This window comes from Babylonia areolata, chromosome 25 (genome assembly GCF_041734735.1).
Source record: "Babylonia areolata isolate BAREFJ2019XMU chromosome 25, ASM4173473v1, whole genome shotgun sequence".
NCBI lineage: Eukaryota > Metazoa > Mollusca > Gastropoda > Neogastropoda > Buccinidae > Babylonia > Babylonia areolata.
In genome coordinates this window covers 8248701-8275944 of record NC_134900.1, presented here as the reverse complement: position 1 = coordinate 8275944, position 27244 = coordinate 8248701, and the positions used below count along the sequence as shown (strand labels likewise).

General features: G+C 42.9%; 1 protein-coding gene across 2 annotated transcripts in view; it reads left to right on the top strand.

Annotated features, from left to right (window-relative positions):
• The window catches only part of LOC143299658 (gelsolin-like protein 1), a 50337-nt gene extending 26752 nt beyond the window's left edge, over positions 1–23585 (top strand). For both annotated transcript variants that reach the window (XM_076612976.1, XM_076612975.1), the window contains 11 exons: positions 1112–1185; positions 2197–2271; positions 6814–6885; positions 8685–8812; positions 11492–11600; positions 15071–15181; positions 17362–17448; positions 18820–18938; positions 19870–19948; positions 20869–20964; positions 21837–23585. In XM_076612976.1, the coding sequence (XP_076469091.1) occupies positions 1112–1185; positions 2197–2271; positions 6814–6885; positions 8685–8812; positions 11492–11600; positions 15071–15181; positions 17362–17448; positions 18820–18938; positions 19870–19948; positions 20869–20964; positions 21837–21932 (1046 nt within the window). In that variant the 3' untranslated portion in view covers positions 21933–23585. The remainder of the gene's footprint in view (positions 1–1111; positions 1186–2196; positions 2272–6813; positions 6886–8684; positions 8813–11491; positions 11601–15070; positions 15182–17361; positions 17449–18819; positions 18939–19869; positions 19949–20868; positions 20965–21836) is intronic.
• Positions 23586–27244: the final 3659 nt, after the last annotated feature.

Here is a 27244-nt window from a genome sequence, read left to right as displayed (position 1 = left end):
AGTGTGGCGATCGATGTGTCAGTGTGGTGACTGATATGACAATGCGGTGATTGGTGTGTCTATGTGGTGACTGGCATGACAGTGTGGTGATGTGGTGACTGACATGACAGTGTGGTGACTGGCATGACAGTGTGGCCATGTGGCGAGTGACATGACAGTGTGGTGACTGGCATGACAGTGTGGCGATGTGTTGACTGACATGACAGTGTGGTGATTGGTGTGTCAATGTGGTGACTGACATGACAGTGTGGTGATGTGGTGACTGACATATCAGTGTGGTGACTGATGTGGCAGTGTGGTGACTGATGTGGCAGTGTAGTGACTGACATGACAGTGTGATGATGTGGTGACTGAAAATGACAGTGTGGTGATGCGGTGACATTATGGTGTGATGATGGTGACATTATGGTGTGATGATGTGGTGACTGACATGACAGTGTGGTGATGTGGTGACTGACGTGACAGTGTGGTGACTGACATGGCAGTGTGGTGAAGATGTGGTGATTGATGTGTTGGTGTGGTGACTGACATGACAGTGTGGTGATTGATGTGTCAGTGTGGTGACTGATATGACAATGTGGTGATTGGTGTGTCTATGTGGTGACTGGCATGACAGTGTGGTGACTGGCATGACAGTGTGGCCATGTGGTGACTGACATGACAGTGTGGCCATGTGGTGACTGACATGACAGTGTGGTGACTGGCATGACAGTGTGGCGATGTGTTGACTGACATGACAGTGTGGTGATTTATATGTCAATGTGGTGACTGACATGACAGTGTGGTGATGTGGTGACTGGTGTGATTATGTGCTGACTGACATTATGATGCGGTGATTGATATGATGGTGTGGCGATGTGGTGACTTACACGACAGTGTGGTGATGTGGTGACTGGTATTACGATGTGATGATGTGGTGATTGATGTGACAGTGTGATGACGATGTGACTGACATGACAGTGCGTTGATGTGGTGACTGACCTGACAGTGCGTTGATGTGGTGACTGATATGACAGTATGGTCATGCGGTGACTGATGTGACAATATGGTGATTGATGTGTCAGCGTGCTGCTGTGTGGTGACTGACATGACAATGCGGTGACTGTCACAGAGGCAGCGGCAGAGAAAGAGCCAGCCTGGAAGAAAGCAGGCAAGAAGCCAGGACTGCAGATATGGAGGATTAATGTGAGGGACACACTGTCTTTTACCCCAGCCTGCTTCAATCTCTAGCCTGAAAATCTGAATATGTCACAGGATGCTTTTTTTTTGTTTTGACTCACTTGTGTAAACAAAGTGAGTCTATGTTTTAACCCGGTGTTCGGTTGTCTCTGTGTGTGTGTGTCTGTGTGTCCATGGTAAACTTTAACATTGACATTTTCTCTGCAAATACTTTGTCAGTTGACACCAAATTAGGCGTAAAAATAGGAAAAATTCAGTTCTTTCCAGTCATCTTGTTTAAAACAATATTGCACCTCTGGGATGGGCACAAAAAAATAAAAAATGAAGCCTAATTATATGCAAACTGCATTTACTGTTATATTTATATTTTTTGTATTGTCTAAACTTGGCACTTTGATCTGATATTCTGACCCAACAACAAGAGCAGTCATTATTATCATTTTTTGTTCAAACAGGAACTTCTTTTGCTAAGCATGGAAGTTTTATTTATTTTGCAAACGTTTTGGTGCAGATAGTAAAAAAAAAGGGAAATTACTCTGTAATTAATGCTAGGGGACTTAATTTGCTTTAAACTGATCTTTCTCATCTTAAACATTACATTTTGAAATTATACTCAATACATAAAAAGCTTGGATTTTTTTTTAAGTGTATCACAAGTGAGTCTTGAAGTCCTTGCCTCTCTTGTTTTAATTTTTATTTTTTATTCATATTTTTTCCATGCTACTGAATTGCATAGCTGTGTGTGTGTGTGTGTGTGTGTGTGTGTGTGTGTGTGTGTGAGAAAGAGAGAGGGGTAGCATACTAGGAGAGATGTGTTATGTGAAAGATGTCACACTGTTTCAAGTGAGTTTTTATCTTTAATGTTTTCTATTTTCTTGTACCTTATTCATGCCACACCAATATAATGTTAAATGCACACAGAGCCGCATGGTGAGTCCTTATATAAATGCACATTAGTAGCATTAGTAGTAGTATTGTTATTATTATTATTATCATTATTATTGTAATGTGTCGCAGAAATTCAAGGTGGAGAGCTGGCCCACCGATGACTATGGCAATTTCTACTCTGGTGACTCCTACATCATTTTGAATGTAAGATCAATATTGTCATCATCATCATCATCATCATCATCATCATCAGTTTCCATTGTCATTCTGAATGTAAGATCAATATTGTCATCGTCATCATCATAATCAGTCTCCATTGTCATTCTGAATGTAAGATCAATATCGTCATCGTCATCACCATCATCAGTTACCATTGTCATTCTGAATGTAAGATCAATATTGTCATCGTCATCATCATCATCAGTTTCCATTGTCATTCTGAATGTAAGAACAATATCGTCATCGTCATCACCATCATCAGTTACCATTGTCATTCTGAATGTAAGATCAATATTGTCATCGTCATAACCATCATCAGTTACCATTGTCATTCTGAATGTAAGATCAATATTGTCATCGTCATAACCATCATCAGTTACCATTGTCATTCTGAATGTAAGATCAATATCGTCATCGCCATCATCATCATCAGTTACCATTGTCATTCTGAATGTAAGATCAATATTGTCATCATCATCATCATCATCATCAGTTACCATTGTCATTGTGAATGTAAGATCAATATTGTCATCATCATCATCATCATCATCATCAGTTACCATTGTCATTCTGAATGTAAGATCAATATTGTCATCATCATAACCATCATCATCATCATCATCATCAGTTTCCATTGTCATTCTGAATGTAAGATCAATATTGTCATCATCATCATCATCATCATCAGTTACCATTGTCATTCTGAATGTAAGATCAATATTGTCATCATCATCATCATCATCATCAGTTACCATTGTCATTCTGAAAGTAAGATCAATATTGTCATCGTCATCATCATCATCAGTTACCATTGTCATTCTGAATGTAAGAACAATATCGTCATCGTCATCACCATCATCAGTTTCCATTGTCATTCTGAATGTAAGAACAATATCGTCATCGTCATCATCATCATCAGTTTCCATTGTCATTCTGAATGTAAGAACAATATCGTCATCGTCATCACCATCATCAGTTACCATTGTCATTCTGAATGTAAGATCAATATTGTCATCGTCATAACCATCATCAGTTACCATTGTCATTCTGAATGTAAGATCAATATTGTCATCGTCATAACCATCATCAGTTACCATTGTCATTCTGAATGTAAGATCAATATCGTCATCGCCATCATCATCATCAGTTACCATTGTCATTCTGAATGTAAGATCAATATTGTCATCATCATCATCATCATCATCAGTTACCATTGTCATTCTGAATGTAAGATCAATATTGTCATCGTCATCATCATCATCAGTTACCATTGTCATTCTGAATGTAAGATCAATATTGTCATCGTCATCATCATCATCAGTTACCATTGTCATTCTGAATGTAAGATCAATATTGTCATCGTCATCATCATCATCAGTTACCATTGTCATTCTGAATGTAAGATCAATATTGTCATCATCATCATCATCATCATCATCATCAGTTTCCATTGTCATTCTGAATGTAAGATCAATATTGTCATCGTCATCATCATCATCAGTTTCCATTGTCATTCTGAATGTAAGATCAATATTGTCATCATCATCATCATCATCAGTTACCATTGTCATTCTGAATGTAAGAACAATATTGTCATCGTCATCATCATCATCATCAGTTACCATTGTCATTCTGAATGTAAGAACAATATTGTCATCGTCATCATCATCATCATCAGTTACCATTGTCATTCTGAATGTAAGAACAATATTGTCATCGTCATCATCATCATCATCAGTTACCATTGTCATTCTGAATGTAAGATCAATATTGTCATCGTCATCATCATCATCAGTTACCATTGTCATTCTGAATGTAAGATCAATATTGTCATCGTCATCATCATCATCACTCACCATTGTCATTCTGAATGTAAGATCAATATTGTCATCGTCATCATCATCATCAGTTACCATTGTCATTCTGAATGTAAGATCAATATTGTCATCGTCATCATCATCATCAGTTACCATTGTCATTCTGAATGTAAGAACAATATTGTCATCGTCATCATCATCATCATCAGTTACCATTGTCATTCTGAAAGTAAGATCAGTATTGTCATCATCATTACCATTATCATCATCATCTTTTTGGAAGTAAGATAAGTATTGTGATCTTCATCATCATCAATCACCATCGTCATTCTGAAAGTAAAATAACTATTTTCTTCATCATGATCATCTGTCACCATCATCATTTTGAAAGTGAGATCATCACCATTACTACTAGCAGCATTATCACCGGCGTCATCCTTGTTGCAACCAACTTACTCTGTTACCATTTTGGTGGACTGCAAAAACTTAGTCTGGCATCACTGGAACACTTTGCATTTTCATTATTCTCACCCCCTTCCATTTCTCCTCTTCAACATATATCAAGCAGTACATGTGCACTCACGCACACACTTGTATACATCATAAGAGTTTGTTTCAATGACAACTTATTGGTAATAATCTGTATCTGTGTTGACTTCATGAAAGCAACAGTCCCCTGTTCAATTCACATGAAGGCCAGGATTCCTACACCCCAATGCCTATCCATCCACTTGACCTTGGGTGGTGGTCTGTGTATCAGTCTTTCAGGTGAGATGATAAACCGAGGCCTGATGTACAGCACGTTTGTGATGCACATAAAAAACCCTGCAGCTCTAAGAGAGTCATCCTTGACAAATATCTGTAGAAAATCCATTTTGATAAGGAAATGATTAGTATGCATGCAGACTGGGAAAAGAGAAAAAGTGTGATTAGGAAATATTTTGAGGCAAAATTGCACTGGCTCTTAGTGCTGCAGCCTTGTGGGCTAGTTGGCCTTTGGGAACCATCCCAACACCGACTGTCCTAAAACCCTTTTTGGCCGAGAGAGTGGGGATGTAACTTGGGCAAGATACTCTCCACTATAATCAAATTCTAGCCCAAATAGTCTGGACAGCGGTTGCTTCCTCTGCTGTTCTGATGGTCATAGTCGGACACGACTGACTATCATATAAAGTGTACATGCAGGTAGGAAAAAGAAAAACTGTGATACTGCAATTTGGCATTGTGCTCCTCTGGAGGGAGTGGCCTGAATTTCACAGCAACAATAGCAGCAAAAATCACTTTGTTACAAAAAATACTCACACAGGCAGTGAACAAAGTTTCAAGTTTCTCAACGAGGCATCACTGCGTTTGGACAAATCCATATACGCTACACCACCATCAGCATAAACCAACGCGCTTAGTCGGGCCTGAAGTGCAGGCTGATATATTTGTGTACCTATCAGAGTGGATTTCTTCTGCAGAATTTTGCCAGAGGACAACACTGTCTTTGCCATGGGTTCTTTTTCAGTGCACCATGGTTTATCGTCCCATCCCAATGACTAGACGTTCAGTGCACCATGGTTTATCGTCCCATCCCAATGACTAGACGCTCAGTGCACCATGGTTTATCGTCCCATCCCAATGACTAGACGCTCAGTGCACCATGGTCACCATGGTTTATCGTCCCATCCCAATGACTAGACGCTCGGTGCACCATGGTTTATCGTCCCATCCCAATGACTAGACGCTCAGTGCACCATGGTCACCATGGTTTATCATCCCATCCCAATGACTAGACGCTCGGTGCACCATGGTTTATCGTCCCATCCCAATGACTAGACGCTCAGTGCACCATGGTCACCATGGTTTATCATCCCATCCCAATGACTAGACGCTCAGTGCACCATGGTTTATCGTCCCATCCCAATGACTAGACGCTCAGTGCACCATGGTTTATCGTCCCATCCCAATGACTAGACGCTCAGTGCACCATGGTTTATCGTCCCATCCTAATGACTAGACGCTCAGTGCACCATGGTTTATCGTCCCATCCCAATGACTAGACGCTCAGTGCACCATGGTCACCATGGTTTATCGTCCCATCCCAATGACTAGACGCTCGGTGCACCATGGTTTATCGTCCCATCCCAATGACTAGACGCTCAGTGCACCATGGTCACCATGGTTTATCATCCCATCCCAATGACTAGACGCTCGGTGCACCATGGTTTATCGTCCCATCCCAATGACTAGACGCTCAGTGCACCATGGTCACCATGGTTTATCATCCCATCCCAATGACTAGACGCTCAGTGCACCATGGTTTATCGTCCCATCTCAATGACTAGACGCTCAGTGCACCATGGTTTATCGTCCCATCCTAATGACTAGACGCTCAGTGCACCATGGTTTATCGTCCCATCTCAATGACTAGACGCTCAGTGCACCATGGTTTATCGTCCCATCCCAATGACTAGACGCTCAGTTTGATTTTCCAGTCAAGCTTGGGAGGATGGGCGACAGCGGAATTCGAACCCACACCCTCACAGACTCTCCATATTGGCAGCTGAGCGTCTAAACCATTCTGCCACCGAAAACAAAGAAGACTCTGCACTCTGGTGATGGGCTCTCTCAGCAGCCTGAAATTCACACTGCTAAGAAATGTGTTGTGACGACAAGAAGGAAATCCAGCACGATGTAACATGTGACAATGGCATTTTGTGCGCAGACGTACAAAGACGAAGAGTCCGACAAGCTGCTGTATGATGTTCACTTCTGGATTGGCAAAGAGAGTACCCAGGTAATGCATGGGCCAGCTGTGGCACTGCTGGTTTGCTGTGTGAGGGGGGCTGCCTTGCTTTGTACTGTGGTTATGAGGAGAATGTGTGTGTGTGTCTGTGTGAGTGAACAGAACATGCCTTTCATAGTACACAAAATTCCTCTGATAGAGGGTGATAATGTCCATTTGACACTTTTTACAAATAAATTTCAACATGGAAATTCATATGGATACATATACATGAAACTAATATCACTTCAAGTGGAAAGACGTTAAACTGAATATACGTGAAATCCATGAACTGAAATAGTTTTAACTGTTAAATGTTGACCATTGCATCTGGATTTGATTATGAAATTACATGTACATATGATGTTTGAGAAGTTAACTTCTTTAGCTTCATTTAATCAAAATTACATGTGGACATGATCATTGAGAAGTTTACTTCTTTGGCTCCATCTAATCAAAATTACATGTGGATATGATCGTTGAGAAGTTTATTTCTCTGGCTCCATCTAATCAAAATCACATGTGGATATGATCGTTGAGAAGTTTATTTCTGTGGCTCCATCTAATCAAAATCACATGTGGATATGATCGTTGAGAAGTTTATTTCTCTGGCTCCATTTAATCAAAATTACATGTGGATATGATCGTTGAGAAGTTTATTTCTCTGGCTCCATTTAATCAAAATTACATGTGGATATGATCGTTGAGAAGTTTATTTCTCTGGCTCCATTTAATCAAAATTACATGTGGATATGATCGTTGAGAAGTTTACTTCTGTGGCTCCATCTAATCAAAATTACATGTGGATATGATCGTTGAGAAGTTTATTTCTGTGGCTCCATCTAATCAAAATTACATGTGGATATGATCGTTGAGAAGTTTATTTCTGTGGCTCCATCTAATCAAAATTACATGTGGATATAATCGTTGAGAAGTTTATTTCTGTGGCTCCATCTAATCAAAATTACATGTGGATATAATCGTTGAGAAGTTTATTTCTGTGGCTCCATCTAATCAAAATTACATGTGGATATGATCGTTGAGAAGTTTATTTCTGTGGCTCCATTTAGTCCGTTTACTTCTCTAGCTTCTCATCTTTCTATTTCATGACATAGCTGATGTTTTTTCTATGTCTGTGAACTTCGTCTTCTTCTTCTTCTGCGTTCGTGGGCTTCAACCCCCACGTTCACTCGTATATACGCGAGTGGGCTTTTTATGTGTATGACTGTTTTTACCCCGCCATGTAGGCAGCCATACTCCGCTTTTGGGGGTGTGCATGCTGGGTATGTTCTTGTTTCCATAACCCACCGAACGCTGACATGGATTACAGGATCTTTAACGTGCGTATTTGATCTTCTGCTTGCATATACACACGAAGGGGGTTCAGGCACTAGCAGGTCTGCACATATGTTGACCTGGGAGATTGTAAAAATCTCCACCCTTTACCCACCAGGCGCCGTCACCGTGATTCGAACCCGGGACCCTCAGATCGAAAGTCCAACGCTTTAATCATTCGGCTATGGCGCCCGTCAATGTCTGTGAACAACACACATTCCATTCTCCATGAAGTATCAGCACTGTCTCAAAGAGCGCTCTGTTTTCAGGACAAGTACGGCACAGCAGCCTTCATACATTCTCTGTGAATACTATCTCAAAGAGCGCTGTGTTTTGAGAACAAGTACAGCACTGCAGCCTTCATGCATTCTCTGTGAATACTATCTCAAAGAGCGCTGTGTTTTGAGAACAAGTACAACACTGCAGCCTTCATACATTCTCTGTGAATACTATCTCAAAGAGCGCTGTGTTTTCAGGACGAGTACGGCACTGCAGCCTACAAGACGGTGGAACTGGACACCCTGCTGGACGATGTGCCGGTGCAGCACCGTGAGGTGCAGGGCTACGAGAGTCCGCTGTTCAAATCCTACTTCAGCTCCATCACGTCAGTTCCTCTCACCCCCTTTTTTTTGTCTCTGGACAGTTGTGTGTGGGTGAGGAGGGGGGGGTTGAGGAAAGGGGGGGTGTGTGTGGTGGACAGGAGTGGGGGGAAGGGCAGTGTGTGTGTGTGGGGGGGGGGGGTTGGGGGGCTGGAGTGGGTGAGAGGGGTTGGGAGGGCAATGTGGGGTGGGGGTGGGGCAGTGTGTGTGTGTTGTGGGGGGTGAGGGGGGGCAAGAGTGGGTGGGAGGGGTTGGGAGGGCAGTGTGGGATGAGGGGGGGGCTGGTGGGCAATGTGTGTGTGTGTGTGTGTTGGGGGGCAGGAGTGGGGGGGAGGGGTTGGGAGGGCAGTGTAGGATGAGGGGGGGGCTGGTGGGCAATGTGTGTGTGTGTGTGTGTTGGGGGGCAGGAGTAGGGGGGAGGGGTTGGGAGGGCAGTGTGGGATGAGGGGGGGGCTGGTGGGCAATGTGTGTGTGTGTGTGTGTTGGGGGGCAGGAGTAGGGGGGAGGGGTTGGGAGGGCAGTGTGGGATGGGGGGGGGCTGGTGGGCAATGTGTGTGTGTGTGTGTGTTGGGGGGCAGGAGTGGGGGGGAGGGGTTGGGAGGGCAGTGTGGGATGAGGGGGGGGCTGGTGGGCAATGTGTGTGTGTTGGGGGGCAGGAGTGGGGGGGAGGGGTTGGGAGGGCAGTGTGGGATGAGGGGGGGGCTGGTGGGCAATGTGTGTGTGTGTGTGTTGGGGGGCAGGAGTGGGGGGGAGGGGTTGGGAGGGCAGTGTGGGATGAGGGGGGGGCTGGTGGGCAATGTGTGTGTGTTGGGGGGCAGGAGTGGGGGGGAGGGGTTGGGAGGGCAGTGTGGGATGAGGGGGGGGCTGGTGGGCAATGTGTGTGTGTGTGTGTTGGGGGGCAGAAGTGGGGGGGAGGGGTTGGGAGGGCAGAGTGGGATGGGGGGGGCAATGTGTGTGTGTGGGGGAGGGGGGGCAGGAGTGGGTGGGAGGGGTTGGGAGGGCAGTGGGGAGGGGGGCAGTGTGTGTGTGTGTGTGTTGGGGGGCAGGAGTGGGGGGGGTTGGGAGGGCAGTGGGGAGGGGGGCAGTGTGTGTGTGGGGTGGGTTAGGGGGAGGAGTGGGTGGGAGGGGTTGGGAGGGCAGTGTGGGGTGGGGGGATGGAGGGGGGGTATGAAGGGCAGGAGTGGATGGGAGGGCAGTGTGTGTGTGTGTGTGTGTGGTGGGGGGCAGGAGTGGATGGGAGGGCGGTGTGTGTGTGTGTGTGGTGGGGGGCAGGAGTGGATGGGAGGGCAGTGTGGGGTTGGGGGATGGAGGGGGGGGTATGAAGGACAGGAGTGGATGGGAGGGCAGTGTGTGTGGGGGGTGGGAGGAGGAGTTGTCAGAAACACAACCTCGTTATCTTTTTTCTGCTGTATTACTGCTGATTTTTTTTTTTTTTGGTTTTTTTTTTTTTTTATAGTGTCAGTTACGGTTTCCTTCTTGGCTCTGTGGTTTATGCAAAAGAAGCCATGTGGTATTGTCTCTGCTTGCCATAGTGCGTTTCCATTTACGTACTGGATGCACAGACGCTCAGGTTCCTTCTCACCAGACATGGTGTGTAGCTGACCCATCTGTAAACCAGTGTCCACACTGTCTGTAGGTATTGTTCTTGAGGCACTAGGGTTCTTTTTGCTTCACTGGCACAGTGCTGACGGTGAAGACCTGTGTTGTCGAACTAATAACAGACGGGCGCAATAGCCGAGTGGTTAAAGCGTTGGACTGTCAATCTGAGGGTCCCGGGTTCGAATCACGGTGACGGTGCCTGGTGGGTAAAGGGTGGAGATTTTTACGATCTCCCAGGTCAACACATGTGCAGACCTGCTAGTGCCTGAACCCCCTTTGTGTGTATATGCAAGCAGAAGATCAAGTACGCACGTTAAAGATCCTGTAATCCATGTCAGCGTTTGGTGGGTTATGGAAACAAGAACATACCCAGCATGCACACCCCCGAAAACGGAGTATGGCTGCCTACATGGCGGGGTAAAAACGGTCATACACGTAAAAGCTCACTCGTGTACATACAAGTGAATGCAGAAGAAGAAGAAGAACTAATAACAGCTGTGATGATGGTGACATCCATAAAGAGTCAATTTGGATAAGAAGAATAATGATATCAGCCACAACAATAATGGTTGAGCGATGATATCAGCCACAACACTAATGATTGAGCAATGATGATATCAGCCATGGCAATAATGATTGTAGAATGACGATGTCAGCCACTAAAAAAAAAAAAAAAAAAATGATTGAACAGTGATATCAGCCACAACAATAATGATAGAACAAGGATGACATCAGCCACAAAAAATGATTGAACAGTGATGATATCAGCCACAAAATAATGATTGAGCGACATTATCAGCAACAAAAATAATGATTGAACAATAATATCAGCCACAAAAATAATGATTGAATAATGATGATATCTGCCACAACACTAAAGATATCTTGGGGGGGGGGGGGAAAGCAATTTAGATATGATAACAATAGTGATGATGCTATTGTTGGCAATGGTGATGGTGATGATGATTACGCTGACTACAAAAACAAACTGTGATGATGATGACGACAATGGTGATGATGATGATGGTTATTGATGACAGTGATGATGATGATGATGTTGATGATGATGATGATGATGATGACAGGTACCTGGATGGGGGTGCAGCGACTGGTTTTCGCCATGTGAAGCCAGAGGAGTACAGACCTCGCCTGTTGAAGATCTCCACCGACACCAAGCCTTTGCAAGCCAGACAGGTAAGACCTCCATTTGCTTCTTTCCTCGTCCTCTCAGTGCAGGAATAAGTGTAGGAAAGAGATTTTAACACGAACTGTTTTATGAAGTAATGTTGTAGTTTGTTTACTCAGTTGTCCATCTGTTGTGCTTTTGTTGTTGTTGATGAGTTTTGTGTGTGTGTGTATGTGTGTGTGTGTGTGTGTGTGTGTGTGTGTGTGTGTGTGCTAGTGTATGTGGACGTGGTGGAGGTGTGAGTTTGTTTGTTGGTTTTTTTTGTTTTGTTTTGTTTTTTTGTTTGTTTGTTTGTTGTTGTTTTTTAACAATACGTACATTTTTACATTTTCAGGTTTAATTTCTTAAATGTAATGTTGTACATACGTTTTTACTTGAAATGTTTGATGAATATTGCTTTATCATGTGATGTTGTAGCCTGTGTGTTTCAATTTTTTGTCATTCGTGTGTGTGTGTGTGTGTGTGTGTGTGTGTGTGAACATTTGTTTCATCTTTCTAGTTTTGATCTGTGTGTGTGTAATGCGGGGTGTTTTTTTGTTTTGTTTTTTTGTTTGTTTTTTTGTTTGTTTTTTTAAATACCTGTTGCATTTCTTGATTTAATCAACTGACATGACCTATTTTAATTTTTCTCTCTCGCCTATATTTCAAATTATATGCATATGTTTGTGTGAGGATGTTTGAGTGAATGTTTTTAGTGCTATTGTAAAGCGCATAGAGCTTCAAGAATATGCGCTATAGCAAGAAGTCTGAATAAATAAATAAATAAATAAAGAAGGAAGAAGTGAGTGAATGAATTAACAAGATGGAAAATTATGCTGCAACTGCTTTGTTTCTGATTAGAAAGAGAGGATTTTTTTTTCTTTCGTTTGTGGCTGCGATACCCATTTTTACTTGTATGCACGAATGGGCTTTTTTGTGTTTGACTGGGTTGGGTTACGCTGCTGGTCAGTCATCTGCTTGGCAGATGTGGTGTAGCGTATATGGATTTGTCCGGCGAACGCAGTGACGCCTCCTTGAGCTACTGAAACTGAAACTGACTGTTTCGACCCCTGCCATGTAGGCAGCCGTACTTCATTTTCTGGGGGGAAGGGGGTGCATGCTGGATATGCTCTTATTTCCATAACTCACGGAATACTGACATAGATTATGGGATCTTTAATGTGTGTGTTTGATCTTCTGCTTGCTTATACACACAAAGTGGGTTCAGGCACTAGCAGGTCTGTACCTGTGTTGACCTGGGAGATCAGATAAATCTTTACCCTTTACCCACCCAGCACTTTGACAAGGATTCGAACCTGGGACCCTCAATTTGAAAGTCCAGCGCTTTGACAACCACACTGCAGTCAGGGAAAAGAAGGATGAATAAGAAGATTAAAAAGTCCTTGATGGGCCTCTGTGTTTGTACAAGCACTGTTTCCTGTCTAAAAAGTCCTTGATGGGCCTCTGTGTTTGTACAAGCACTGTTTCCTGTCTAAAAAGTCCTTGATGGGCCTGTGTGTTTGTACAAGCACTGTTTCCTGTCTAAAAAGTCCTTGATGGGCTTCTGTGTTTGTGCAAGCACTGTTTCCTGTCTAAAAAGTCCTTGATGGGCTTCTGTGTTTGTGCAAGCACTGTGTCCTGTCTGACCTGACAGCTGCAGCCCCCAGAAAGGCAGCGTGACAAAACAAGCTGGCACTAGAAGCGGCAGTGCACACAAACAAACATTAAAATGCAGAAGATGAAACAACCAGCTATCGCTGACATGAAACATGGGGCTAGGTTGCAGGTCCCACAGTTTTTGACGGCCCTCACGACAGTGAAGTCATATTCATTGTGTCAAGGGCTCGGCATAGGAAGGCAGTGAAGTCATATTCATTGTGTCAAGGGCTGGGCATAGGAAGGCAGTGAAGTCATATTCACTGTGTCAAGGGCTGGGCATAGGAAGAAAGTGAAATCATATTCACTGTGTCAAGGGCTGGGCATAGGAAGGCAGTGAAGTCATATTCACTGTGTCAAGGGCTGGGCATAGGAAGGCAGTGGAGTCATATTCACTGTGTCAAGGGCTGGGCATAGGAAGGCAGTGAAATCATATTCACTGTGTCAAGGGCTGGGCATAGGAAGGCAGTGAAGTCATATTCACTGTGTCAAGGGCTGGGCATAGGAAGGCAGTGAAGTCATATTCACTGTGTCAAGGGCTGGGGATAGGTAGGTAGTGAACTCATATCCACTGTGTTAAGGGTTGGACAGAGGTAGGCAGTGAATTCATATCCACTGTGTCAAGAGCTGGGCATGGGAAGGTAGGGCCCAATCCTTTGCTTCCACCACTTTAACCTTCTGTGACCGGGAGTCAGGTCTGGGTCTACACCTGGCTGGAGTGAGAAAAAAGGGAGTAAAGTCCTTTTACCTAAGACACAGTGCCATGCTGAAGCAGGGCTGGGACCGTCAGTGCTGGTGGTGACTGTCAGTGCTGGTGGTGACCGTCAGTGCTGGTGGTGACCATCAGTGCTGGTGGTGACTGGTGGTGGTGACCATCAGTGCTGGTGGTGACTGTCAGTGCTGGTGGTGACTGGTGGTGGTGACCATCAGTGCTGGTGGTGACTGTCAGTGCTGGTGGTGACCGTCAGTGCTGGTGGTGACCATCAGTGCTGGTGGTGACTGGTGGTGGTGACCATCAGTGCTGGTGGTGACTGTCAGTGCTGGTGGTGACTGGTGGTGGTGACCATCAGTGCTGGTGGTGACTGTCAGTGCTGGTGGTGACCATCAGTGCTGGTGGTGACTGTCAGTGCTGGTGGTGACCATCAGTGCTGGTGGTGACTGGTGGTGGTGACCGTCAGTGCTGGTGGTGACTGTCAGTGCTGGTGGTGACCGTCAGTGCTGGTGGTGACTGGTGGTGACTGTCAGTGCTGGTGGTGACTGTCAGTGCTGGTGGTGACTGGTGGTGACTGTCAGTGCTGGTGGTGACTGATGGTGACTGTCAGTGCTGGTGGTGACTGATGGTGACTGTCAGTGCTGGTGGTGACTGTCAGTGCTGGTGGTGACTGATGGTGACTGTCAGTGCTGGTGGTGACTGGTGGTGACTGTCAGTGCTGGTGGTGACTGTCAGTGCTGGTGGTGACCGTCAGTGCTGGTGGTGACTGGTGGTGACCGTCAGTGCTGGTGGTGACCGTCAGTGCTGGTGGTGACTGTCAGTGCTGGTGGTGACTGTCAGTGCTGGTGGTGACTGGTGGTGACCGTCAGTGCTGGTGGTGACTGTCAGTGCTGGTGGTGACCGTCAGTGCTGGTGGTGAATGTCAGTGCTGGTGGTGACCGTCAGTGCTGGTGGTGACTGTCAGTGCTGGTGGTGACTGTCAGTGCTGGTGGTGACTGTCAGTGCTGGTGGTGACTAGATCAGAAGACCAACAATTTACTGATTCTACCACGCCATCTCTAAAAACACGGTGCACTCTGAACCCCAAGCTGCGTTGTTTGCCCCCCCCTCCCCCCTCCGCCCTCCCTGCAGGTGAAGGTGTGCCGAACGCAGATCACATCAGATGACGTGTACCTGTTGGATGATGGGACCTGCTTCTATCAGTTCAACGGCAAGTCCGCCAGCGTGCAGGAGAAATACACGGTACGCTTATTTATTTGTTTATTTATCTGTTTATTTATTTATTAGTTTTTAGGGTTTTTTTTTCATTAGTTGATTTATTTTATTACTCATGGCCCAGCTGGCCACACAAGTTCCTATCAGGGGGCTCAAAAAGTGTAAATATTGAAAAACCCAGAACATGTGTATTCATTTAGCTGTGTTGCTTACATCCCAGCTGGCCACAAAGGGCTCAAAGACTGAGCATACATGCCGGACCCATAGAATCTGAACAAACAAACACACACACACACACACACACACACACACACACACACACACACACACACAAACCACTTGGGAAAGAAAATGAGGCACAAGTACAGCCCCATTCATGCATGTAAACCTAGGGCATGCCTCTGATGTTGGCCATGTCTTCAGAGTTTTAAAAGAGGATTAAAAAAAAAAAAAAAAAAAAAAACATACAAAAAAAGCAAACCACCTGAACATACACATAATTATACATAATGCACAAAATCTTACATGGTAACAGCCATACAAAACCAAACATTGCCAACCAGCACCTCACAAATCCCAGGCACAGATTCTTCTTCTTTTTTTTTTTTTCTTCTTCTGCATTCGTGGGCTGCAACTCCCACGTTCACTCGCATGTACATGAGTGGGCTTTTACGTGCATGACCGTTTTTACCCCGCCATGTAGGCAGCCATACTCCGCTTTTGGGGGTGTGCATGCTGGGTATGTTCTTGTTTCCATAACCCACCGAACGCCTGACATGGATTACAGGATCTTTAATGTGCATATTAGATCTTCTGCTTGTGTTTACACACGAAGGGGGTTCAGGCACTAAACAGGTCTGCACATATGTTGACCTGGGAAATCGTAAAAATCTCCACCCTTTACCCACCAGGCACCGTCACCGTGATTCAAACCCGGGGCCTTCAGACTGAAAGTCCAACGCTTTAACCACTCGGCTATTGCGCCCGTCAGGCACAGATTCAACATACCTCTAATGTTGATCATTCCATCGAATTTTTGTAAGAGGATTTTTTAAAAAAAACAGCAACAGCCAAAAAACAACACCTGAACATAAACATAATTGTGCATAATGTACAAAAGTATCCGTACATAATAACAGTCATACAAAACCCCCAGATTGTGAACATTTACCTCACAAATCCTCGGCACAGATTCAACATTATAGTAAGAGTACCCAATTATCAAGAGCAGAAGAAAAAAAAAAGAAAAAAATATCCCGGACTATCTAGAAAGAAGACAGGTGGAATGCCGAGCAAGGCAGAAAAGGAGACAGAAAGAGATGACGGGACAGAGTCAGAAACACCGTGATAGAAAAGAGGACATTTTTATTGTCAAGGGAGTTTAAAATTTTAACCAGCAAAGGGCAGTCTGTGGGTGGGTGGGGGGTTGTGTTTGTGTACATGAATATGTGGTGTAGTGTGTGTGTGTGGTCTGTGTATGTGTTATGTGGTCTCTTTGTGTGTATGTGTGTGGTCTGTGTATGTGTTATGTGGTCTCTGTGTGTGTGTGTGTGTGTGTGTGTTTGGTCTGTGTATGTGTTATGTGGTCTCTGTGTGTGTGTTTGGTCTGTGTATGTGTAATGTGGTCTGTGTGTGTGTGTGTGTGTGTGTGTGGTCTGTGTATGTGTTATGTGGTCTGTGTGTGTGTGTGTGTGGTCTGTGTATGTGTTATGTGGTCTGTGTGTGTGTGTGTGGTCTGTGTATGTGTTATGTGGTCTGTGTGTGTGTGTGTGGTCTGTGTATGTGTTATGTGGTCTGTGTGTGTGTGTGGTCTGTGTATGTGTTATGTGGTCTGTGTGTGTGTGTGTGTGTGGTCTGTGTATGTGTTATGTGGTCTGTGTGTGTGTGTGTGGTCTGTGTATGTGTTATGTGGTCTGTGTGTGTGTGTGTGGTCTGTGTATGTGTTATGTGGTCTGTGTGTGTGTGTGGTCTGTGTATGTGTTATGTGGTCTGTGTGTGTGTGTGTGTGTGGTCTGTGTATGTGTTATGTGGTCTGTGTGTGTGTGTGTGTGTGTGGTCTGTGTATGTGTTATGTGGTCTGTGTGTGTGTGTGTGTGTGTGGTCTGTGTATGTGTTATGTGGTCTCTGTGTGTGTGTGTGTGTGTGTGTGTGTGTGTGTGTGGTCTGTGTATGTGTTATGTGGTCTGTGTGTGTGTGTGTGTGAGCAGGCCGTTCAGGTGTTGGCACAGCTGAAGTCAGCCCGCCCCAAAAGTCTGGTGGAAACAGTGGACGAGAACGAAGGAGGGGAAGCTCTGGTTAGTTTGTCTGTCTGTCTGTCTGTCTGTCCGTCTGTCTGTCTGTCCATCTGTCGGTCTGTCTGTCTGTCTGTCCGTCTGTCTGTCCGTTTGTCTGTCTGTCGGTGTGCAGCATGGATTTGTAGGCCATTCTGCACTCATGTGTGTGTCCTAAATTTATCTGTATTCTGTATGCGTGTGTACATGCTTATGTGTGAGCACGTATATGACAGGTATGTCTGTGGATAGTGACATGTTACTGTGTTCATGTCTGCTTATGTGTATATGTACGAGTTTGCAGGCAGTATGGTGTGTCTTTACTATCATTATGATTGTTGTTGTTATCATTATTATTATCATTGATACTTATAGAGCACTTCAGTGCTTTACAAACAGAGTCATTTGCACAACAGGCCAACTGACAGCTGCCTTTGGTGTTTATCATTTGTTTCCCATGTCAGTCAGTCAGACTTCAGCAATGCGTGTGCACTCGCGCGCGTGCACACACACACACACACACACACACATGAATATCAGAGTGGATTTTACTACAAAATTTTGCCAGGGACGGTTCTCGTGTTGCCATGAGTTCTTTTACATGTGTTAAGTATCTGCATTCATGTAAGTAAATGAGGGGATGGTTGTGCATGCTTGATGTTAGTGTGTTTGTGTGTGTGTGTGTGTAATGCCTGTGTGCTCATGTTGAGGTAAAAGAATGACGGGCGCAATAGCCGAGTGGTTAAAGCGTTGGACTGTCAATCTGAGGGTGCCGGGTTCGAATCACGGTGACGGCGCCTGGTGGGTAAAGGGTGGAGATTTTTACGATCTCCCAGGTCAACATATGTGCAGACCTGCTAGTGCCTGAACCCCCTTTGTGTGTATATGCATGCAGAAGATCAAATACGCACGTTAAAGATCCTGTAACCCATGTCAGCGTTCGGTGGGTTATGGAAACAAGAACATACCCAGCATGCACACCCCTGAAAACGGAGTATGGCTGCCTACATGGTGGGGTAAAAACGGTCATACACGTAAAAGCCCACTCGTGTGCATACGAGTGAACGTAGAAGAAGAAGAAGAAGTAAAAGAATATTTGAGAGTCTGAGATACAGTGAGTATGGGTGTGGGGGGGGGGAGGGGGGCATGTTGAGAAGCACTGTGTGTGTATGGGTGTGTGGGTGTATCAATATTTAAGTCTTCTCCATCAGTCTGTTATTATACACAAATATTTATCTATTATCAATCTGTCAGCTTCATCTGCATACTTCAATTTGTCCCCCACCTCCACCCCCTCCCCCTCCCCCATCTGTATTCCTGTGTTTATTGATGGATGTGTGTCCCCATGTTCAGCAACAACGTCACTGTGGGTAAAGTGAACGACTCTGTGTGCAGGAGGCCTTCTATGAAGCACTCAAACGGGCCGATGATGCTGTTGATGATGATGACGATGACGACGACAGTGTTCAACAGCAAACCACCAACAACAACCGCATGCCCCAGAAACTGATCAGGTCAGATGGAAAGAAAGTAGGGCACTGGAGTTCTCTCCCTTTTTTTCTTGACCCGGGGCGAGGGGGGGGGGAGGGGGGGGGTTCAAAGTGTACCATTATTGTTTCAAACTTCAAAGACATACTCACATAGATGGGTGAAGTTTATTTTGCCCTTCATGGACCAGATTGTGTGCATTTTTCCTTCACACAGTGTCTAGCCCAGCTCAGAAACAAGTGTAATGAGAAACTGGCACCAAAATGCTGCATGGAAGAGAAGTGCAGCAGCCTTTGACATTGCTGTATACTTCCTAGAGGTAACGCGTCCGCCTAGGAAGCGAGAGAATCTGAGCGCGCTGGTTCGAATCACGGCTCAGCCGCCGATATTTTCTCCCCCTCCACTAGACCTTGAGTGGTGGTCTGGACGCTAGTCATTCAGATGAGACGATAAACCAAGGTCCCGTGTGCAGCATGCACTTAGCGCACGTAAAAGAACCCACGGCAACAAAAGGGTTGTTCCTGGCAAAATTCTGTAGAAAAATCCACTTCAATAGGAAAAACAAGTAAAACTGCAAATACGAAAAAAATGGGTGGCGCTGTTGTGTAGCGACGCGCTCTCCCTGGGGAGAGCAGCCCGAATTTCACACAGAGAAATCTGTTGTGATAAAATGAAAATGAAAATTAAAAAAAATGAAATACTTCCGTTTTGCTCTTCATTTAGTACATCTGACAACCTTGTTTTTTTGTCAAATCAATTTTTGGTTTTTGTTGTTGTTTTTTGGGGGGTGAGTTTTTTTTGGTAATTTTTTTCATTTGAGCTGTGTGAAAAGACACCAGGATCAAAAATTGAATGTCGGTGGGTAGTAGACACTGCTGGACATTGGTTTCCATGCTTTCTGTGTTTGTTTGAGTCAGGGTGTGTCATGGTGTCTGTTCATGTTTTCCCCCCTTCCAGGTTGTCAGATGCAAGTGGTGACTTGGACTTCAAACAGGTGAAAGAAGGAGGCATCACCAGGAAAGACTTTATCAGTAATGTGAGTGGTCTTTCTTGTCCTATTTTTGGGGAGGCTGCATTGTGGGGGAATGGTGGGGTTTTGGGGGGGTTGTTTGGGATTCAGATGTTTTGGGGTTTTCTTTTTTTTTGTTTGTTTGTTTAAATGTTTAAACAGGTCAGAGATGTCATAATCAAGAATCACCCGTCCTGTATGTGCAAATGGCTTCTGACTGCAGTTATATCACTTGCCATTTTCTCAGAGACTATGAATATTACCAGTACCTGAAATAAATTGATGCAGTGAAAGACATTGATGTCTGTAAACATGTCCCTTTAAATTCTTTCCTGAATGCAAACTTCTGTTTTCATTTCTTTCCTTGCATTAAAAATAAAAAAACAATCTCAACATTAATTCTCACACTTTTTTTTTTTTCATTTTGTTTTCCAAATTACTGGAACAGATTCAGCCCAAGATTTTCTTTTGCTGTGTTTGGCAGTGACAAGTGAAGAAATGCCATCCTGTAATATCATAGAGAGTGAAGAGATTTAAGATTATTAAAAAATAAAAAAAATAAAAAAGGGGGGTGGGGGGAAACAGTCCTTTCCTTCTCCCGAACGCTCAACTGGATTTGAAAGAAAAAGAACAGCCATTGTAGCAGCTGAGAACTAATATAAGGAAACATTGTGGTATTATATCATGTCATTTCTTTCCTGTTTGATCTTCTTGTTTCAATGAAGCCAAAGATAATGTCATCATTGTTTGTCATTTTCTGCTCTTACACTGTTTCCTTCAACTCACCATACAACTCCTTCCCTTTTATAATTTTTTTTTTTTTAAATGATAATATTCAAATGTGAAAATCAGTACTTGAAGAAAACATCTACAATCACCAGAATGTATTAGGGAACCTACAAGAAAACTCCTCCTCCTCACACAGTCTGCCCTTGTGTCGTGTTCAGGATGTGTTTCTGCTGGACACCAACCAGGAACTCTTTGTGTGGGTTGGCAAGAAAGCGTCAGAAAAGGAAAAGGCCAATGGACTGACCTACGCTCATGTAAGTAAACAAGGCTAGTCTCCGTCAGCATCTCTGGTCTCTGCTGCAACTCACACATTAACGTAAAGACAGGTGCAATAGCCGAATGGTTAAAGCGCTGGACTTTCAATCTGAGGGTCCTGGGTTCAAATCTCGGTGCACCTGGTGGGTAAAGGGTGGAGATTTTTCCGATCTCCCAGGTCAACATATGTGCAGACCTGCTAGTGCCTGAACCCCCTTCGAGTGTATGCGCTCGCAGAAGATCAAATACGCACGTTAAAGATCCTGTAATCCATGTCAGCGTTCGGTGGGTTATGGAAACAAGAATATACCCAGCATGCACACCCCCGAAAACAGAGTATGGCTGCCTACATGGCGGGGTAAATAAAAAAAACAAAAACGGTCATACACGTAAAATGTTACATGTCTGTCTGAGTGTGTATGTGTGTGCATCTGAAATCTGATTGAATGACACAGGAAACGAATGATGAGCGCCCAGTGGCAACCGTCAGTCGGCTCTACCCAGGTAGGCAGCCTGTGGTGCAAATGTCCCCGTGTATGTAAAACGTTTAGAGCTTGGTCTCTGACCAAGGATAGGTGCTATATAAGTATCCACATCAATCAATCAATCAATCAAGTAAACAAGGCTTGTCTCCTTCAGCATCTCTGGTCTGTGCTGCAACTCGCACATTCACTCGTATGTACACATGGGCTTTTTACCTGTTTCAGTGTTTTTACCCTACCATGTAGGCAGCCATACTCCATTTTCTGAGTGTGCATGCTTAGTTCTGTTTCAATAACCACACACACACTGATATGGATTGCACTCTCCAACCAATCCAATGTTGTTTTTACCAGTGTGTTCATGCCTGGCCCTTGCTGTACATGTGCAGAAATACCTGCAGAGAACCACCCACCCCTTCATCTCTGTCACCTGCATGAAGGAGGGACAGGAAACCAGACCTTTCAGTTCTGCCATCGCCGCCTGATTCTCCCCCTCCACCACCACACTCCCACCCCCATCTCCCTTCACCCCACCACACTTGTGACACCAACAACGGAATCCATTGGTCATCTGAACATCCTAACATCAGAAAAAATACATCCACGCTTCCTGTTGTTATGTATAATCCCAAATCTTAAGAGTGTTCCAGATATATGCTATATCCACTTTGCATTTGCTTTAGTTGTGACAAGGAATTTTGACGATGAAATGCTTTACGGTTCTGTACGGGACCATTGTCATTTTCTTCCCTTCTGTGTTTTGATTTCAAAACATGTTGAGATGATGGGTGTCTAAAAGGTAGTGGCAAGACTCCCTCCACTTGTTTCCTCTAACTGGCTCTTTGAAATCACAAAGTTGGCACTGGGGGCAACACAATTACTTAATGACCATCTATGTTTACACATCTGAATGTCTGTGTTTTTCATTTGTATCTATTATTTGACGTTTGGAAGACTTAACTTAGGCTTCCAAAGTTGCAACAAATCCACTGGAACATGAAGCTGTGTATATGGGATACCACAGGTTACAGTGACAGGCATGCATTAAGCATCCTGTAAATTTGCTCCACTGTTTGATGCTTTCTAGGTGCCTTCAACACCAGTTTTTCACACAAGTAAACTAACAACTTGTGTCCCTTTCTCTTATAGATCTCCTCCTTCATCCATAATTATATATTCTTTGGGAAAGAATGGGTATTCTGAATTATCTTGTGTGTGTTGCTCTGACATACCTGCATTTATTTATGAATCTTTACTTAAAACTGTTCATGTTACACACCTTTTTTTCTTTTGACCTTGGTTGCAATTTTATTGTTTAAAATGTTTGAAAATGAAAAGAAACCATCCAATGTTTTTCATCTATTTATTAAAACAAGAGAGGGATTAACTTTCTTCCAATGTTAGCTATTCAAAATTTGTGAATTGTTGATCTGCATTCCTACATGGTGCATCCTTTGGCATCAGGTTTAAGAAATTCATTCCTATTTGTGATCACCAATTGGTTGTGTTTTTGAAATGGAACAGGAGAGCTTACATCTATAAATGTTTAAAATTATTGGATCTGTGTTGTTTTTTGGTGTGTGTTTTTTGGGGGTTTTTTTGTTTTTTGTTTTAAATTGATGGATGGCTGAAATAGTGAGGTGTATTAATAACTTTTTGTGTGTCTGGGAAAGGGGAGGGAACAAGAGACTTATCATTGACACTGCCTCTATTCTACTCAGAAATCTGTATGCACTGTATATGGAAAGATGCATTTATCTTGTGCACAATGCTATGTTTTTGTTTGGGTGAAGGAAGTGGAGGAGAAGTACAGGACTGAATGCACATGGTCTCAAAGAACACATCTAAATATGCTGTTTGTACCTGCTGTTTAGTTTGTACTGTTTGTATTTTCTTCAGAAGAAAGAGAAGCAGTCCTACTGCCCTCTTTGTGGTTGTAGCAAACATTTGCATTTTTTCAAAATCTATAATTAAAAAAATCAAGCAATCAATGTTTGTTGTTACCTTTACATTATGTTTTTAAAGATGAGGATGTTTGAGGAAGTCCTCAGAGTGCACAAAAAAAAAAAAAAATCTTTAAAAAAAACCTGTTGTATAATTTTCTAGTTTCATGGTATTAATAAAGCAGAAAACAAAAATGTGTGTGTGTGTGTGTGTGTGTACTTTTCAATACTTGAACATGAAGTGCAGAAATAAACAAAACAAAAAATGTTTCACCACTTTCACACTCTTTTGACTGACTCATGAATTTAAAAAAAAAAAAATGTATCAGACTCAGTTTAGTTTAGTCTAAGTTCAAAATGATATATGTGCATTGATATTGGTTAGCAGATATACACCACTTAATCTCTGATATTTCTATTTAAAGTTAGCTGCCTTCATGTGATTTGGAATGTTCAGGATTCATGCGTGCGGATGTGTGTGCATTCACACTTTTTTTGGTGTGTGGTCAGGGTTTTGTATCATGCCATGAGATTCAGGGCTTTAAACTGACACAATATTGCATAATATTAACGGTTATTTTCCTTGGAACAAGTATGCCATACCTATATAAACAGTATGTGAACAGAGAAAATTGCAGCATCTTTGTGCATGTGGAGAACTGAACTGTTCCCGCCCCTACTGCTGGGCAAGCCAGACCAACATACACACACTATCTTCACTGGGACCTTTCATGGTGCCAGCTCACACTTCTGTTTGTGTTGTCACATCTATCAACCATGTAAAACCACTGCCTTCTGAACAGTATGCTTTAATTCGTGAAAGATCTGAAGCCAACAAAATTAGAACACTCTTTACAAGCAAAGAAATGAAACCATGTATCAAGTTTTGATAATAAATAAACACAAGGGAAAGTTATAAAACAGAAGAGGAAAAAATTAAAACAAACTTTTGCAATGCAATCTTACAATGTGCTCTAAAATGCGTGTTACATATTATTATACTATTCAACGTAAACTCATCCAGAAGAAAATGAAAGAAAATCAACTTGAGGTCTATGCACTCTGACAACTTCAACAATACAAATTGACAGGTATTTGATTTTATGATTCACTGAATAACAGCTTAATTGTACACCATCATGAAATACTTGTAGTACTCAATATCTGATTGTACACTGTATGAAGGCACTTTGGGCATGTTCATTCCATATTGCAAACAGAATTTTTGGTAGCATCTCAACTATACACCACACTTTTTTCCCTTTAAACAAGCATGAAATAAATGTCTCCAACAAAGAAATTCATGGTTTCAATTCTTCAGAGAATAAATGCCACACAATAGACCAATAAGTTACACAAATCGAATAATGCAATTGTTCTGTTCTGTGGCTGGGCATGTCAGTGATAAATACAATAAATAAAAAAAAGTAAAATGCAACATTTTAGCATGTGGCCAACAGTTCAAACACATCACACTTCCTTCTTTTTCTTTTCTTTTCATGGGTTCAAATTCCTATGTTGACTTGAACGTATGAATGGGCTTTTACATGTATTATGTTTCAGCCCTCCCACTCCCCTACCTGTAAGGCAGCCATCCTCCTTTTGCAAGAGTATACCTTCTGGGCGTGTTTGTGTTTCCATAACCCACTGCAATGCTGACATGAATTTCAGGATCTCCAGATTTTCCCATGTTCTAATCATTCAGGCAGAAGGCAAGAAGTGGGCCTGGCCTTCCTATGCCAACCCCTAGACACAGCGGATATGAAGTCACAGTCCCCATGGCTGTAAAAAGCTACAGGACCTTTAACCTTAACCAATCAGCAATTACACTTGTTGTCACATCAAATAATCAACTTGCATTTAGATGTGAGTGTCAATGACTTACACATTTAACAGATGATAAGTTCACTGTTTCACAAATAATTCTAAGCACTTTTGATGTATTTTTTGCCAGTCTATTCATATTGAATACATCAATAACTGACATTTTTTACTTTTTTTTCTTTTTTTTTTTAACTACATACTCAAATATCAAAAACACTAAATCCAGTACCCAAAACAGTTTAAGGATTTTTGTCTCTGGTTTTGTCATGCCACCATTTCTAGAGCACTGGGATTAAGTGTCATTTATTTCCTCTATCAGGACACATTGAAATGCCAGCAGAGATGCCAACCCCTCTCAGGTGTTTGTAGGAACAATCAGGAAATTTGGTAGGAACATTCTGAATTTGGTAGGAACACTCAGACTATCAGCAAACATAAATTTTGTCTACAAGGAATACAATTACTTGGGCCAACCTGCAACACGATGTAACTGCTAAGATTACACTGATTGTTCCATTCAATGCTGTTTCAATGTAAACAGGCATGTGATTAGCTGAGCATCATCACATGAGACCAAGGTTAGTAGTGACTGCCCTGGCTTCATGATCGATAGGTCTAGAGCGTCTGGCTAATGTTACAACAGGAAAGCATGAAATCATGCTATGTAGTTGAAAGTGAACTCTTCGGAACAATTTTGATGTTGGCATAATGTCAGAAAAAACTGCGATCGAGCATAACAAAATACGGCGAAATTGTTAACATTAACATCTCTGTGCCAGCATGGTTGAAGGCACCGGCAATCATCAGTGTACCAAAATACCCATAAAATGATCTACAGCATGCTTTGAATCAAGACACACCTTGACAGCAGCATGCATAAAATTGTTGACAGAGATTAATTCAATAGTCATAAGATGGCATAGCCACAATAATCTTGTTCTGGACTGTGCAACAATGGAGAAGAAAATAAAGAAGTGCTGAAAAGTGATTTTGTAAAACTGTGGAAACCAACCCAAACTACAATGCTTACTCTTCATCTGTGACCTTGTCAGCCTGATCCTTCAACCCACTGAACTGAGATCATTAAGGAAATGAACGAATCCAACCATTTTCTCTCATTCTATTCTTCTCTCTTTCATGCACAGAAACCAACACCTCTTTTCTAGCAAAGACATTCATCAAATGCTTGTAATAATACTGAAAGCTGAATGACATAATTTCAATCCTGAATCTCACAGCATCTTAAATACTTTCTTAAATCATGAACATAAACTGGATCATCAGTTTTATACTTTAACCTTTCTGAAATCAATGACAAAAACAAAGCTGGACCTGACCTTAGTCTTTTCTGTTCTACAACAATAGCTTTGGAGAACAATAAATATTCCTGAACTAATGCATTAATCAAAAGAAAGTATTGTCAACAAAGCAATGAGAAACTGTAATAGGATTTCACATCTGCTGTGAAAACGATAATGAATACTGACTGTGTCCAAAGGTTACCAACAGGACCCACACTTTGTGAAGAAACCAGAAAGAAGTTGTTCACTCATGCTGGGCAAACGCAGTTATACAACTAAACCAATATCCATGCTGGTACACTGAACTGCTATAGGAACACAATAGCAAACCTGAACCAATGATTCAAGATTAAGTTTAAAGCACCACACATCTCAACGTCTGTCACACTTTATCCACACAATGATTCACTGAAACTAATAACTGACAGTCAAGATTTATGTTACACCTCACCAATTACATCTCATTCACAATCAAAAATTGTTAACCCTCCAAGACAACCCTTTTTACAATCAGAATTTAAACCTGAAGCCCAACCAAACATTTAACGTTTCATTCATCACAAGGAAAATGAACAGTACGCTCAAACTGCACTAAACCCTCCTTTTATCAACTCCACACCACCATGAAAATACTGCCAAGTCAACATCTTGAATCAAACCAACACCTTCTCTCATACAGAAAAAAACAGAGGCACTGGCTCTGTACCACTTAGTACATTTCACAAGATG